This window comes from Rousettus aegyptiacus, unplaced genomic scaffold, assembly GCF_014176215.1.
Source record: "Rousettus aegyptiacus isolate mRouAeg1 unplaced genomic scaffold, mRouAeg1.p scaffold_m13_p_5, whole genome shotgun sequence".
NCBI classification, from domain to species: domain Eukaryota; kingdom Metazoa; phylum Chordata; class Mammalia; order Chiroptera; family Pteropodidae; genus Rousettus; species Rousettus aegyptiacus.
Genome location: NW_023416308.1, coordinates 81,433,917 through 81,451,560, shown reverse-complemented (window position 1 = coordinate 81,451,560; position 17,644 = coordinate 81,433,917). Strand labels below are relative to the sequence as shown.

The following is a 17,644-nucleotide window of genomic DNA, read 5'->3' as shown; positions in this document are numbered from 1 at the left end:
AGCAAGGCCTGCATGTGGCATTGGAAAGGGCCCAGGGCAAGGAGGCCCGTATGTCATACACTTAATATGCAAAAGTTAAAAACTCAAGATAACAAATTAATAAAATATATCCTACCCTCCCTCAAATATAACTTTATAGTAATCTGGAAGGAAGAATAATTGGGATTCTTAGAGTTCCAGCCTAGAATGAGGTGATGAAGAAACCTGTCTCCAGCCCACACACATGGCTGCATATATGTGGACGTGGAAGCCTGCATGTATGTGCTCTGTTCACACCTCTACAGCCATCCCTTGGTTACCCTTAAGGCCTACGTGTGTGAAAATCAGCAATGTGGTTCACCCTTACAAAGGTGATCTGGGAAAGACTCTGGAAGCAAGTTAGAGTCCACTTGGTCAAGGGATTTTAGGATCCTGTTACCTGGATGATGGTCTAGAAGATATAGATAGAATGGATTCTGGGTGGTCACCTGTCCCATGGGGTGTGGTACAGTAGAAAGAGACCCAGAATGGCCCTAAAGAATGTGGCCAAGGTAGGGTCCCTTTTGTCTGGGTCAAAGGGTAGTACTGCCTGTGAGTGATAAGAAACATGGCTAGAAATGCATGTCTGGACTAGGTAGTTGAGGGCTCTTACCCATTAAAAGGAGTTTGTCTGTATCCTGTAGTGAGTAGGCAGCCTTTGAAATGAACTGATAAGGTCATTGGAAGATGAAAAGAACCTTAAGATGTGGAAGGTGGATTAGAGGAGAGTATTTTAGGAGGGAACAATTGAGTCAGAACAGCTCAGAGCATTTTTGGGGACTGTGAACATCCTTTTGGATAAAAGCAAGTACAAATGAAAGAGATTAGTGAGAAACTAATTGGATGGGGGTAAGATGTGCCCTATTGTGAAGAGTTTCACATGCCAGGGAAATTTTAATAACCAGTTCAGTAGTGAATGTAAACCCATTAAACATTTGAGCCGTAGAGTGGATAGACATTTCTGGGGATTAATCTGGCAGTATGTACAAAATGGACTGAAGGAAGAGAGCTATCAGTAGGAACACCAGTTATGGGGTTTTCCATGTAAGAGACGATAAAGATTTGAACTAAGGAAATGATGGCAGGAATGAAGAAAGGAGAAAGGAATGAGAGATACCTCAAAGGCAGAATCTGTGCCACCTGGCAATTGACCTAGACTTGGTTTTCAAATCTGGGAGAACAGGATAATGATAACCTAAAAATTGATAGTTTAATTTAATCTTACCTCATCTTTTTCCTACGAAAATCCGACACAAAATACTCATATGTACCAAAATTAATATCACAGAATCCAAAAGTTAAAAATACCACTGAAAGGGAAAATAAAAGCAAAATTTCTCACTGCATTTATTTTTAACAATGTTACTGTGAGGTGGTGCTTTTAGTAGAAAGAGAAAAGCTAGGAGTGGAGCAGGAGGGAAAGGTGTTGAATTCAGTTTGAGGGGATGGTGGATGTCTGTCACACAATCAGAGATAGTGATACTGATTTGGGAGTCATCAATAAACAAAAGCTATGGAAATTAATGAGATCATTCAGGGAGAGAAAAATAGTTAACAGAAAGGGTTCAAGGACAAACCTTTGAGAAAAGTATAACTTAAAGGGCTGAGGAGATGAATAGCAGTTTTAGGTGCCCTAAGATATTCAGGTTAGCTCATATCAAGAAATGGTAAGGAACCTTTTAAATATGGTTATTTATGAAACTTCTGTATTACGTTAGATGTGACCTGTTTTGTTGTAGTCTTATCTCTCTCAATAATAGCTTAAACACAAAACAAAACAAAACAAACCTCGAGATCTTCGGACAAGGAAACAATCTTACTCGCTACAGTGTTTGTTATTCTGGATTCTGTGCCATCTATAGCTGCAGTCCCCAACCTTTTTGGCACCAGGGACTAGTGCTCCTATGAGAATCTAATGCCTGATGATCTTAGGTGGAGCTGAGGCAGTGATGTTAGCGCCGGGGAGTGGCTGCGAATATAGATGGGGAGTGGCTGCAAATATAGATAAAGCTTCATTTACTTGTCCACTGCTCACTTCCTGCTGTGTGGCCTGGTTCTTAATAGGCCACAAACTGGTACCAGCCTGTGGCCTGGGGTTTGGGGACAGCTGTTCTATGGGCAGGAAAATGTTCTCTTGAATTTATTTCTAGAAATGGCCAAGTCTTCCTGCTCCAGATGCCCTTTGACTCACAATGAGGTTATGTCCTGATAAACCCATCATAAGTTGAAAATATTATCAGTCGAAATGCATTTAATACACTTAGCCTATCAAACATCATAGCCTAGCCTAGCCTACCTCAAATGTGCTCAGAATACTCACATTAGCGTATAATTGGGCAATTATCCTGAGTTTCACTCAATAACTGCCTTCCTCTTTTTCTCACCAGAAGCAAGAGACACAAATGGGCATTTTGCAGACATGATGAGATACAAAAACACAGGACACAATATCCAAAAAACACTGGCAACATAGTACACTGTAGAGTACCAGCCATTTATCCTGAGATCACACAGCTGACTAGGAGCTGTGGATCATAGCTATTACGTAGCATCACAAGGGAGTATTGTACCACATATTGCTAGCCTGGGAAAGATCAAAATTCAAAATTTGAAGTATGGTTCCTACTGAATACAAATCATCTTCCCACTATTGTAAAGTCGAAAAATTACATGTCAAACCAACGTTAAGTCAGGGACCGTCTGTACAATGGTTCTCACTTCAGATTGTGATTAGTTTGGTTTGGTAACTGTAATGGTTTGGTAACTCTGAAAGTATTCAAGAAGCCAGTGGGCAGACTCTGGTTTATTCAACAGCTCTTGTGTGATAGATTTTTTCTATGTTATTATTGATGTGATTGTACATTTGCCTCTGAAATTTCTAAGATGTGATTAATGCATTCTAATTTCTAAATTTTAAAAATGTATTAGGTAAATATTTATTCACCAGTTATCCTAGGAAGATGCTTTTCTGCATTTCAAAAACCTTTCAATGCTCTTTCTTAACAGTTTTCAACCCAGTATACACTCTGATTTTCTTTAAGGGCAATTAAGATTGAAGTTTATTGATAACATCGATGTTTAGGCTAACAGTTCTTAGAATATAATTAGGCCTGATGACAAATTCCAGGAAAAAGAAAATAATAAATCTGAGACATAGAAATAATCAATAATTTTTCCAAATTCACAAGATAGATAAATTACATGAGCCAGGATCTGAAACTAGGTGGGCTGATTCCAGAGCCCCCAGCTTAAATCATACTGCCTCACCATTTATAATTCCTCAATATTTATTCATTTCATGATTTTGTTTTTTCTATTTTTTTGAACCAATTTTAACTCCTATGAGAAAACTTTAAGCATATTAGGATGAGTTCAGCGATGCTTTTTCTTGTGTATCGCTTGTAACAGTTATTGTTTTACTAATATAGTCAATGTTTGACAATTCAGAGTGTTGTTTTGTGTTTGACTATTCATTGCTTGAACAGTTCAGACTACTCTGTTGAATAATCTAGGAAATATTCTTAACCCCTGGGAAGGGAGGGGCACATGAACTACTTTGAGAATCTGATAAAAGCTAAGTATCTGTTTCTAAGAAATTAGACTCATAAAATTTCGCATGCAATTTCAGAGGCTTCATAAGTTTAACAGGTCCCTGCCATTGTTTCCTCATAGAATACACTGACAGAAAAAAAAAAAATCCCAGTTTTTTCAAGTAAGTGTCAACCAATCTTTCCCTATTTGCTTCTCTGAGAAGCAAAGCACACTAAAGCTCTGTGTCCTCTTCACAGTCCCAGAACTGAACCCCTTCTCTTGGCTGCCTTGTAGCTTTTACAACAGCCTTAGAAGTGAATAGAACTTACTGAGTACCTATTGGACAGTCAGTCAGGATTCCCAGTGTCCAGGAAGCATCCACTTAGAGTATTTCCAATCAGAAAAAGAGGCTTCTTCATATTTTGCTGGAAGGCTTGTTTTCTGACTTCCACACTGACAAACCTGTGAGTATTTATAAAGTTAAGGTGTAATGAGTCTATTATCTTTGGTTATTCCAGAGCTTCCTGGATATCAAGGGAACATTTTCTATAGAGTCTCTGTGAGATATGTTACATTTGATTTAAACCACCCTTGGGAATTAAAATCCCTGAATCACTTTGGTAACTAATGATGGATCAGGTTATAATGCTTTGGTGCATGTTCTCAGGATGACTCCCAAGTCCTTGAATGCTTGGAGACAGCCTAACTGCCCTTGGCAGGTCATCTGCACTGGATGGCTTTGAAGTTGTGGCTGGGGTGGGAGTCCAGTTAATGTTTTATAGGGAATTAGGTAAGGTTATGCAAAGATTGTATGACTAGGATACACCTATGGGATGTTTTTGCTTGCAAGAAGAGACGGCCTTGGCTAGCATATTTATTACAACATATGATGTAAGAGAAAAACAGTCTTAATTTCTCCTACTGTTATCATTTTTCCTATTGTTAAATATTTCCTGTTGAATCAAATTAAGGAATAAAATCATATTCAAAACCAGGTCAGTGACCAAATGTTCTAATAGTCCTAGAGGCCTCCCTCTCTTTCGCTCTCCCTTTCCCATTCCCTTCTGGATTGAAATTGGGGCAGTCGGTACACTGATGTGGCCAGGTCATTTTATCAATGCATCTGGTCTTTCCTCATGGCCACTAGGGAAAAGAGATTAGAGCCTGGTCCTCAAGGTCATTAATTACAGTGATTCAGAACTGCCCTTAATGGATTGTTGCCAAAACACCGCCCTCACCCTCAGCATTCAAAGCAAGGCAGAGTTAAGTTGAGAGCATTCTCCAATTAGAAAGCACATTTCTGTCTCTCGCCATTTGCCAAGTTCCTTAATACATACCACAGAGGAGGAAACTAGAATAGAAGTGTGTTTGTGTCAGACCTGGAGACATAGTTAGTGGCGTTTTCTAGTCAATTTTGCCTTTTTAAGTAACTTGTAGCAGGTAGATCTATGAATTTTCATTCTGGTTAGACGAAAGATATTCTAGGCTATACATGGTGCAGGGTAAAATATAAGTCTGATATTAAAATATGGGGCACTATCGACTTCTTCATACTAAATTTAAAGCATGATAATAAGATGGATAAAGATGAATGAATAAGATAATAAGATGTTGTTATTTGACTCGTACTGCAGGTGTGTCCTCTAGGGACAGACATTTAAAGAGCTAGCATAACATTCATTGCTAGACTGAACCCTCACAACCTTTTCTTTCCTGCTATTTTCTATATGACTTTATGTACTTTGTTGGCCAAATACGTATGTAAAACTATAGCATCAATTAACTAATTCATGTTTCAAGGCTATTATTACAATGTTAGGCTTTATAATTGTATCCAGACATTTTAACTTATCATAAGCAAATGTAGTTGACTATGGGGATCTTTTTGCTTTATACTTCCTCAGGCCCAATTAAAAATTTTAAATTCTTTTTTTTTTTTTTTTGCTCATGTTTTGTATTGCTTTTGCATTTGTTATTGTACTATTATTATTTATCTGGATACTACTCCCCCATATACTTAATTTGTAAATATAAAAGCTTAAAACACGCTTGTATGTAACTTGAAGAGAAAAACAAAAATTGAAATACCCATCTCCTTAATTATTATAGAACTTAATATAATGATATAAACTGGCTAACTGTTAATGATGAAAAAACATATAGCATGTAAACATTTATGAAAAGAAAGCAAGAGTGGCTGCATTAATGTCTTCACTGCAAAGAAAATTACTAGAGACAGAGAGAGATATAACATGATAAACTCCTCAAAATGCTATTGTATTATGTTACCATTTGGAGAAACTCAGTAAAGGGTATATGGGATTTTTGTATTATTTCTTACAATTGCACGTGAATCTACAATTGTCTCAAAATAAAATATTAAAAGAAATAAAAGTGGCATCATCTAAAAATATATATAAAAAATAAGCACTTATTTTTTCCCTTAAGGACTTCTATTTTGACAAGAAATTATATATTTGACTCCTTTATAACTTTGGTGGGGGTGAACATGCAATGAAATATACAGATGATGTATTATTGAACTGCACATTTGAAATCTATATAATTTTATTAACCAATGCACCCCAATAAATTTAATTAAAAAATAAATAAATAAAAAGAAAAAACTAAAATTTTATCTGGTATACTATGTTCACTGTTATGAGTCCCAAAATAATTAGCATGATTTACCAATCCATTTTTCTTAAACTATTGCACCCTCAAAACAATGCTTAGACAAGACATGTATACCTATCATTTTCCCTGTCTTGATGAATTTTCACTGGAATGTTCACAAACAAAGAATGTACTCAAGGGGCTATATCCCCAAAGACCCCAAATCTCATAAATATAGCCTTGCTCTACAGTGACAATTCTTTGGCATTTGTCCTTATTGTTGAAGTATCAACACCTGCAGGTAATAATTTTCCTTTTATATTGATACAGAAATGCTTTTTCTCATTTTTGATTAGAAGTTACTTTTTGGTTATTCTAAGGAAATAATCATTTATTGAGCATCCACTTACCTTTGTGAGCCATGGTTACTGTTATCATGTACATCATCTTATTCAACACAATAATCCTATGAAGTACATATATTTTTAACAAAGTGATGAAAGGTTGAAAAGTTTATGTAAATTGTCTAAGATTCTGTAGGTAGTCAATGGTTATATTGGAATTTCATCCCAGGCTTGTATAGCTCCAAAGCTCATGGGATTTTGGACAATATTTTGTTTCCTTGTCATAATGGCACTCATGACTGGCTAAATTTGTGTCAAACACATTTATTTTCTTTAAATTTTTAAGCTCTTATTCAGTCTTGGGTCCACACTTAGTTAATATTAAGTTCCAGGTCTGTCCTGAACAAAGATAAGGAAGCTGGGAACTGAAGTTCAGACTCATAATTACAAGGTATTCATAATGTGTTGTGGCATTCTACAGTTCATTTAATTCACAATAACATTATTCAAGCATTTCTGTTAAGAATAAAACTGTGACATATAGCTGGCTGAGCCCATGGCTTGATGCTGTGTAAGTGTGCGTGTGTGTGTGTGTGTGTGTGTGTGTGTGTGAGAAAGAGAGAGAGAGAGAGAGAGAGTGTTCAATCTTCTTGATAATGAATATTTGAAGAAAGATAAATATTATTATTCTAAAATTTTAGTTGATCTTTATTGCTCAAGAAATATCTAATACCTGGCTATGGCTATGTCATCTTGAACAAGCCCTATCCTGTCTGATCTTGGAAGCTAAGCAGGGTTGGGCCTGGTTAGTACTTGGATGGGAGACCACCTAGGAAGACCAGGTGCTGTAGCTGTAAAAAATTAAAAATAAGGAATTGTAAGCTGACAAGGAGGTCCTTGCAATCTGTGAGGTCAACCAACGGTTGCCTTGCCAAAAAAAAAAAAAAGAAAGAAATACCTAATACCTAACGACATGATGTAGATATGGGTTAAGCTGATTAAGTTGATAAAGTTAAAAAATATTTTTTCCAAGTATTCCTGGCCTTATATCAATAAACATGTATACTATTAAGTTGTACATGAGGTATTTACATGAGGTAAGAACGCACTTCTTACCAAATTTACACTAGAGTGTCTTGTTTTTGTAATTTATTATATATCCTCTGTAAATATAAGTATACGCATTGTAATGTTTTCTTTTGTTCTAATATCAATTTGTTTTGCTTTTAGTGGGCATCATTTTCAGTACAGATGGGGACTGGAAACTATACAACTGTAACAGAGTTCATTATTTTGGGGTTAACAGAGGATACTACAATGTGTATCATTTTATTTATTGTGTTTCTAGGAATCTATGTTGTTACCTTAATGGGCAATGGCAGCATAATCATGTTAATCAGAAGCAGCCCTCAGCTTCATACCCCGATGTACCTTTTCCTCTGCCACTTGGCCTTTGTAGACATCTGTTACACCTCATCAGTCACACCTGTTATGCTCATGGGCTTCCTCAGGGAAGGAACCTCTATCCACATTGCTGGCTGTGTAGCCCAACTCTGTTCTGGGGTCACATTTGGGACAGCTGAGTGCTTCCTGCTGGCCGCCATGGCCTATGATCGCTATGTAGCCATCTGCTCACCACTGCTCTACTCCACCCATATGTCTCCAAGAATCTGCATTCTCTTAGTGGGGATGTCCTACCTAGGTGGATGTGTGAATGCCTGGGCATTTACTGGCTGTTTATTAAGTCTATCCTTCTGTGGGCCAAATAAAGTCAATCATTTTTTCTGTGACTATTCACCACTTTTGAAGCTTTCCTGTTCTCATGATTTTACTTCTGAAATAATTCCAGCCATCTCTTCTGGCTCTATCATTGTGGTCACTGTGTTTATCATTGCCCTGTCTTATGTCTACATCCTTTTCTCAATCTTGAAAATGAATTCCACTGAGGGGCGCCATAAAGCTTTCTCCACCTGCACCTCTCATCTCACCGTGGTCACCCTGTTCTATGGGACCATCACATTCATTTATGTGATGCCCAAGTCCAGCTATTCAACTGAACAAAACAAAGTGGTGTCTGTGTTCTACATGGTAGTGATCCCCATGTTGAACCCCATCATCTACAGCCTCAGGAACAAGGAAGTTAAACAGGCAATGAGAAAATTATTGGCTAGAACACATTGGTGGTCATAAGATACTAAATATATAATAAATATTATATAAAGAGGGCCTTTTCTTCAGAGAAATGGACAATGTACTAAGGAAATTTCAGTATATATTCACAATATAGAACCAAAAACTTCATTGTGTGATTTGCAAGAAAATTTTCAGTGTAAAGAATAAATGAGCATTCACTAAGATAGGAACATCTAGCAGAAAATATGTGCTTTATACTTTCTTCACCCACCATTTCTTGTATCTACAAGAACAAATATTTTCAAATAAGTTCTATGCTCTTTGAACGCGGTCTTTGGAACTAACACCCAGAGGCACCTGAAACTCTTTGGATGGGAAATAAAACGTAGTTGTGCCATCCAAGATCTTGTCATCTGAAAGAGATGGTGTCCATGCTGTAAAGATAATGTAAAGGTTGAAATCGGTGATTCTGGTAGTTATAAAGTTTCCATTGCCCTGTGATCTGAGCAACATTAACAAGATTCCTTCCACAGTACCTCTGCAGGTGAGTCTCCTCAAGCCAACTCAGAAGATATCTGAAAGCTCCATTTAGTTACCAGTTCTTTCTTTTCAGGAATCTATTTGACAAAATACATTAAAGAGTTCCCAAGACTACTGGGGGCTAATTGTCATGACCTGGCTCCTTTCTAGATGAAGAAAGAAAGTGATTTTTTTTAGGTTGTTTCAATCTTGTCAAATGAATGTGGCATACTTCTGTAATGTATGTTAGATCATTTCTCTTCCTCCTAATCCTATTGCCTCTAATGTTGAAATTCTCCAATCTCTTGCACATAATTTACTGAAATTTCTTGCACAAAATTTATTGAAAATAACTCCGAAAATGCTCTTTTAAAGCGGACTGTTTCATTTATAGAATTTTAAATTATTATATTATTATATTCCTCTTTATGTTTCTTCTTCCAGTTGTTTTTCCTATGTGAATATTTAATAAAAAAAGAAATAACATTTTTAGAAACTTAACTTTTTCCTTTAATAAAAATGTAAACATCAAATTAATCTTAATACAAGTTATAACATAATTTTTCTTTTTAATCATCAGCAATGATTCTACTGTCTCCAACATTAAGTCCAGAATGATACCTATATGGTGGTGTGAGATGTCACTCCTTTTTGTCTTCCTTTTAAAACAACTAAATAGGCATCCATCTACAAACAAAAGTGTCTCATTGAGAGTTGTGGGACCAAGCACCCATACATCAAGGAATGTGGGAGGAAGTAACAGGCAAAAAGGGTTTCAAAGTAACAGGCAGTAAGGTTTTCAAAATCAGCAGGAGCCAGTGAACCTGCCCCAACCCCTCTGGGCCCTGTTCAGGGAAAACCTGAAGAGTGCTGACTTTGGCAGAAATCAACAGATAAGAGACTTTGTGGAAATTCAGACTTATGGAGGGCTATTCCAGCACATCATTGGACAAAATAGATGTATATGAGTTTTGACACATTGGTGACTGAAAAAGGAACTTTGCTGGTGCCTTCTCCCCCAAGACAACACTGCAAGGGACTGAACTAGTCGGCAATGCCTTCTCTGGTGGAGGAAAGGGAGAACAGTGAGTGAGTGCCTGGCTTCCCCAGCTGTGCAGGACACCGTTGGAAAAATTCCCTCTCTCTAGCAGCACCCATACTATGAGGTAGAACCTCCATGACTGGGGGGATGTAGGAGATCAGAATAGAGGCAGACAATATTAAAGGGCATTAAAGGAACACAGTTAGGATGACTGACGTGCTCAGTACTTCGGTGGGAAGTCCACCCACAGCCTTTGGGAGAACCTCACCAAGGGGCCCCCAACTGGCCCGGCAGACACACTTAACACACAAAGTGGTAAACCCAAACTTCTCTATGTTCTGCAGATGGCTTCTTGTGTGCATTCCTAAATGCAGTGAGAGCGAGCTCCAGTAAACGGAGTGCTCTCAGAGAACCAGAACAGGTTTTGTAGGCAAGGCAGAAACTATGAACTTGAGCTGTAGTACTACTTTCTGGAAAACAAAAGAGAGGTTTCCAGCAGCAGCATGGTGAGTTGTAAGAGCCAATTTGCTATGTAAACTTAGGGTAACACTTAACATTGTCAAAATAAGTTTCTTCATCTATGAATAAAAGTCCTTAAAATTATTTCAGGGATATTAAAGTAGAACTACATATCTAAAATTCCTAACCTTGTGCCCGCCATTTATTCAGCTTTCCAAATGCTAGCTATTACTCAAGTCTCTATTACATACCTATATTTACATATGTTTATCTTTTGGTTATACTGACCATTCCTTTTGCTATTCTCATAAGTCTTATGTTTTTAATGTTTAGATTACAAGCTATTTTAAGTGTATTTTATAAATAGATAATACAAAGAGACAAAGATATACATTATTTGAAGCAGGTTCACTAGTGTACTTGCAAAGATTAGACATTTGTTTCTTTTCACAATGTTGGAAGCTTCATATAAACAGCTACAATGTCTTTCCTTTTTCTCTGTGCATCTATTTCCACACAGTCCTTGGAACATAGGAAGCATCAATACTTAGTTGAAATGAATGAAAGAATTAATGAATGAGTGAATGGATGGCAGAATGAAACTGTTGCTTTGGTATGAACCAGTGACTCTGCTGGCTTTGAATCCTGGCCACTATCTGTTGAATGTTGCATGCTAATTCAAGTGACTGAATGTTTGTGTCAGATGTTGCTACAACTGTGACAGGCCATCACAAAAAAACATGCTCGCCACAATTATGCCCTTGTGTTTACACTAATGAACTCAAACTGGTGACTAGAATCCCAGCCTATTTATTAAATGTTTTGCAAATGCCCTCTGATGAATGTCTTTCTTATACGTCTGCATGGCTAGAGAGTTAGAAGATCAAGAAGTCAAATGTTACTCCTAATAGTGGTATCAGTAGTAACAGTATTGCAGTAAGAGCTAAGTGTATGAGATTGTTTACAACTGTTCTCAGAGATTGTAAGTATTAATCTCATTAATCCTAATAACCTTATGAAGCTTTTCCCTCCAGTTTGTGTTATAGGGGATGTAACTGACATATATAAAAGTTAAGTAAAATCTAAAAGTTACAAATATCCTCTTAATACTTTGCCTCCCTTTAAGGCATATACTCTGTTAGGGAAATACAGAGGGGTTCTTTTAGAATACAGGTTTCCCTTGACCAACACAGGTTTGAACTGTGAGGGTCCACTTAGAGGTGGAATTTTTTCAATAAATACAGTTAATGTATTTGTTCTTACTCATTATTTTCCTAACAACATTTTCTTTTCTCTGGCTTATTTTATTATAAGCATATAGTATATAATACACATAACATACAAAATATGTATTAACTGACAGTTTAAATTATTGGTAATATTTGGGGTCGACAGTAGACTATTAGTATTTAAGTTTTGGGAGAGCCAAATTTATACAGAGATTTTCTGCTGTGTGAGGGTTCTGGGCCCCTAACCCCAACATTGTTTAAAGGTCAGCTGTACTTAACTCATGATGGACTTTAGTTATCTTGGACATATTTCTTTCTACCCTTTCTGTTAAGAATAAGTGCAGAGGCTTCTACATTAGATGTGTCAGGCTAACTTGTAATAGAACAACTTTTTGGCACAAAATAAGAAGATAAATGAATATCTTTTTTTTTTAAAGACAAAATTCTGGTTCTATTGAAAACTAAATAGCACCATTTTTATAGGGTCCTCAATTTTATTAGGAAAAACCCTATATGTAACACAACAAACAAGCATAGGAAGATTCTGAAGGAGGAAGATGAAGGCAGACATGCAGAGACTTAGGGTCCTGAGAAACAACATAGCGGTGATCGCTGGGTTTCATGTCACTTCTACAAAACTAGGACTGGGTTCTACATAAGCCTCCAACCCAGAAACACCAGAGAGGTAAACACACAAGAGCTCTCAGAAAAGCCCGATTTCCTAGCCAAAGAGCTGGGGAAAAGGTGGCCTTAATAGACCAGAAAATCTTTCAGCAATACCTTCCCTACTCCAAACTAACACCAATGGAAAGACTGTACCTTACTACCTCTACCTTCTAGTGAGCCCAAGCAAGGAGGTGATCTTCATCCCACCCACCCTCCAGTTCCCCTGCTAGGGTAGTGGTCAGTGGAGTATAGTGAAGATTTGAGCTTCACTGTCAATCTGGTAGCAATGAAACAATGAAGTAGGGCTAATAGTGTTCTGCTCACACTGACACCAATCCTACTCCTGAGTGAGCCAGTGGTGAGCTGAGCTTCCACCTCAGCCCAGCAGCAACAAAATGGTGTGAACCAGCTCTCCACTTCCCCCTTCAGCAGGGCCCGACTGGGAGCTGAGCTTACTTGGAAGGCAGAAGTCATGTAAGTCAGTGTCACACTGTCCCTGGGGAGAAGACAACAAGGAAGATGGTTGAACTGAATGTCCACCTCACTCGTCTGCAAGTAGGCAGTGTGAGTCAGCACTCCATTTCTGCCAGAGTTGTGTCAGTAGTGCCCAGCAGGAAGCTGAATATACATACTCACATGGTTGTTGCAATGACACCTCAACAGGAAAACATTCTTCTAAAAAAGATTGTTCCAGATTCTCATACTATATAATCCTGAATGTCTATGATATAATAAAAACAATAGATACCACCAGCACTGCTGCATGGGAGAGAGCCTTGCCTCCGGCTCTTGCTCTGATAGCTCAGCATCCCCCTGTAAGTCCCTGGTGCCGCCCCCCACCTCCCCACCCCAACCCCTACCATGCAGCCGACCTGCTGCTGGTGCTCCGAGCGAGCAGGTCCGCCATCGCAAAAGTCCACTTGCAGACACAGCCCCTTTAATAAGTGGCAGCCATTGCCATAACTTGTGTCCCACTCAGCTGTTTGGGACTGGGAAGCCTCATGTCTTCAACCACTCCTACCTTCTACCATTGCAGGGTGATTTCTTATTTCTCACTATGGTTGCAGTGCTTCTGTTCATCTAGATCCAAGTTGACTTTGCTTGCTGTTTGCTCCATGTTTCTGTCACAACTTTGATGTGGTTGCAAGAGGGATGAACAAAGCTTCTATCATCTATGCCATTTTTCCTCTCCCTGTTTTTTTCTTTTTCTCTCCCTGTTTTTTTCTTTTTTTCACTCCTATACTAGAAAAGGCAGAAACGTGTTTTAAAATTTTGTATCCCCTAACTTTCAGCCTAAGCCTAGTGAGTGTGCAAGTTTTACTATGGTTAGTTCAAAGGCTTAGGAAAAAATGGAATCCCATATTCTCCAGAAAGCCTACATGATCACTTCACTTATTAATCTATTCATTCCTAGTCACTATACTGTTTGCTCTATATAGCATTTATTTTATTTTCACATGTACCAAAGATAGTTGGCTGCTCTCTAAATAGATTTTAAGAATCTTGTCACATAGTAATGTGAAGGCATATACAGATGCTTTCCACATTCTTGCTTAATTTAATTTTAAAAAGGTGAACAAACAAAAACCTTCAAATTCCAGGAGTGTTTGCTTAGAGCCAAAGAGAAAGAAGATATCTTTTAAAATTCTATGTGTAACCACTGTTTAGTGTAATACTGAATTGCATTTGACCAATATAAGTGGTCATCCAGTAATGGGCATATCAGAATAGTTAGAAGAGCTTTATGAAAACAGTACATCTCCACTTATAGCTACCACAGTTCTCATTAAGCTTAAAAAGAGAAATCTCCAGGATATGAAGGTGTGTTTATATGGCACAATCTTTTTCATTAATTTTAGCTGAGAACATTTGACTTCTATGATACTCTGCATATATGTTTATGGTAAACTGTTTTGTTTTGTTTTGTTCTGTTTTATATATTCTAAAACAGTAGTGATAGAAGACTGTCAATACGGAATTATTTTCATTCTTCCCAATGACGCTGAAAGGTACTGGAGACCAAAATGCATATAACTTTTTTTCAGCCCTGCTGTTTGTTTTTCCCAAGCCTTACCCTCTTTATTCACCTGGATTTTGCCTTGAGTTTACTATCCTATTTTCTGTTCATTTCTGCAAAGTCTTCCCCCTACTGTTTTCTGGATTCCATCTCTGCCAGGAGTAGGGAATTGATAAGATTCTTAATTGCTAGCTTATCTGTGCCCATTGTTTCTTTAATATCTACTAATAGGCTACAAATACTCACAGATACCTGATTATTAGAACATATATAATAATGTTCACTGCAAAGAGTAACAAAACTCTAAAATTTAAACCTCTCACAGAAGGAAAATCACCTCCCAGTCACTAAAACTAATAAGGTAGCTAGGCTGAAGAAAGAATTTACAGTATCACCACTCAGGTATGGCAGTTCTTCCTCATGGATCTCATAACTCAGGGATAAGTTTTAAGGAAATTGTTCCCTCTGACTGACAGTAATGAGCTCCTTTCAATATTAGTCTCATGTTACATAAAAGGTTGTATCATCTCTGTTCTTTTAGGATGGAGCTCAGTACAATGAAGATTGTAAAGGGAGTTCCAGTGCCACTGGAGATCACGAACTTTAGGCTACTACTTTAGGTACTAGGAATCTTGTGCTCTGTGGGTCTATCACCCAATGTGATGTCCACAAATATTTTTTTCTTAAATCTTTACATACCACAGAGACTTTTCAGCGATTTTGTACTTATTGTTATGAATAACAACTGAAATAGTGGAACTCAAGTTGTTAAAAAATATATCTTGGGACACATATAATTCCCTCAGGGATATTTCTGAATATTTGCCAGATCCCTCACATCTCCTCTGCCCTATATTTATGGCAAGGAAATGGCATGAATTGAGAAGCTATTGCTTGGGGAAACATTCAGAAGAAGGTGACTAGGAAGAAAAGGATCACCTAGTATGAACACTGTGATTTCTTTCTCATGAGGCTACTCTGCGGAGAGGAACTTGCTGAAAAAGAAAATGCCCAGTTACTGCACTGCCATTCATGGTATCTGTAATTGCCAGTCTAATTAGCTTGGCTTTCAAATTCTTCCACGATCACTACTATCTTCCACCTAATGTGCTACCAATCTTATTTTACCAATAAGTGCTTTCAAAACCTCAATACTTTAGGCAAACACACTATTTCCTGATTCAATTCTGTACTTTCCTTGCTCTGTACTCTCTTCTTTTGAAAATCTCTTCCCATGACTTTACTCTCCAAACTACTGCCCATTCTTTAAGGTCCAGCACAAATTCTACCTCATCAATGAAGCCACTTGTTTGAATAATGTATGTAAGCTGAGAGAGAAATTATAATCATTAAGAATGAATTCTATAAAGAGAGGCACTTTGGATGGCTTCCACTAGATACCAGAACCTCAAAACTAACAGATGTAGCATAGTAATCTAGGTAGCTATACATAGCAATAAACTGGCACATTTGAAGCAAGGCAGACAATTTAGTGCCTTTCAGAGATCTCCCTTACCAGGCCAGTGGCATTCCACCAAACCTCTTTGAGAGAAATCTGCTAATGTATTATTTTGATAATTGCTATTGGTTGTAAGGAACATAATTGACTGGAAATATCTGGGAGTGCATGTCCTCACTCCCATGGTAGCCCATAAACCAGCAACTTAATGAGGCATAACTTATTAAAACAAACAAACAAACAAACAAACAACAAAAACATCCTGTTGTTACAAGGCAGAACTCTGTAGTGCCATTCATACTCCAGTGCTCCATGTGAGATGAGACTGAAGCTACACTTCAGCAGAGCCCATATTTTTATCTGGCTTCTCCCTATGCCTTATCTTGCTTCTCTCTCACCTTTATAGTTTTCCCCTGAGATCACTAATTACTAAATCGCTTGCATAAGAATTGCTGTCCAAGGCTCTTCTTTTGGAGAACTTGTCATAAGACAGAGTCTCAATGCATACACAGAAATGAGGATGATATACTTCATTATGCACACTAAAAATTTAAAGAACAATGAGGTATAAGCATTGGGTTCTCTATGCTTGCCCAAATTCCTTCTCAATGAAAGACTTATTATACACAACTCTTAATCATTACTGCCAGTCATATGGTCATATGTACTTGCTGTTTTGGGTCTTATTTTACTTGCTCTTTTGGGATTTCTGTTTCCTGCTCAATGGCCCTGATTACTAGAGATGGGTATTGTTTCCTTATGACTCTATTTAGAGGAGAGTTACTGAATTGTAAGTTTATTACACTGATTTTCTATGATGTATGAAATGATCTGCTAAAAACAGATAGAGCTGCATGTTACTACTGCCTTGTGTCTCCCTAAATCATCTCTATCTTTGTTATTACCTTCATACTCTGCTCTTTCAAGTGCAATGTAAATCAGCTACAGCAAGGATAAGAGAAATAACTCATTTCCTGCTAGAAAATGGAGCTACAGATACTGCAGCCTCTGTTCAATTATGAAGAAATCTGTACATGTTAGATTTTCTTCATAACACTTTTAAACATCTTGCTAGACACAGTGACAAGAGCATTTAATCAATCCATTCATTCAAAAATTATATTGACTGCTCTTATATTCTAGGCACTGTCCAAGGCTATGGGAAATAAAACTAACAAACAGCCAAAGATATCTGACCACATGGAATTTATTTTCTAGCATCTTCAAAGCAAGACGATAAGAAACTATGGTCTAGCATTACTTAATAGGTCAAAAAATTAAAAGAGGAAAGAATATTTCAATAACCCTGTCAAGCAAAGTGGTCACCAATTAACCTCAAATCATTTAAACTCCCTCTACTAGCTTCTAGCTAGAGAGAGGAAGATCAATAGTGGAGATGCAGAAAAGAGAAAGCAGAGACAAAACAAGTAAATAAGGCTGGAACAGGAATTACTTTTAAGGTCCATTTTCTTTAATGCAAAAATAATTCAATATGATTGATGAACTTTTTTTCTGGAAGAGACAAAGCCTCTCATCTGATAGTAATGCTCCTTGTTGTTCATTTTAATAACTTAACAAGCACAACAGAACATTTCCATCACCTTCTAATGA

At 37.5% G+C, this 17,644-nt stretch overlaps 1 protein-coding gene and 1 pseudogene across 1 annotated transcript; both read left to right on the top strand.

Moving 5' to 3' along the window:
- The first annotated feature begins 7,244 nt into the window (after positions 1–7,244).
- LOC118603448 lies at positions 7,245–7,363 on the top strand (annotated as a pseudogene).
- Positions 7,364–7,760: 397 nt separating this feature from the next.
- On the top strand, positions 7,761–8,699 carry LOC107506983 (olfactory receptor 508-like). Its single transcript, XM_016137951.2, has one exon. The coding sequence runs from the start codon at positions 7,761–7,763 to the stop codon at positions 8,697–8,699; it is 939 nt and encodes a 312-aa protein (XP_015993437.1).
- Positions 8,700–17,644: the final 8,945 nt, after the last annotated feature.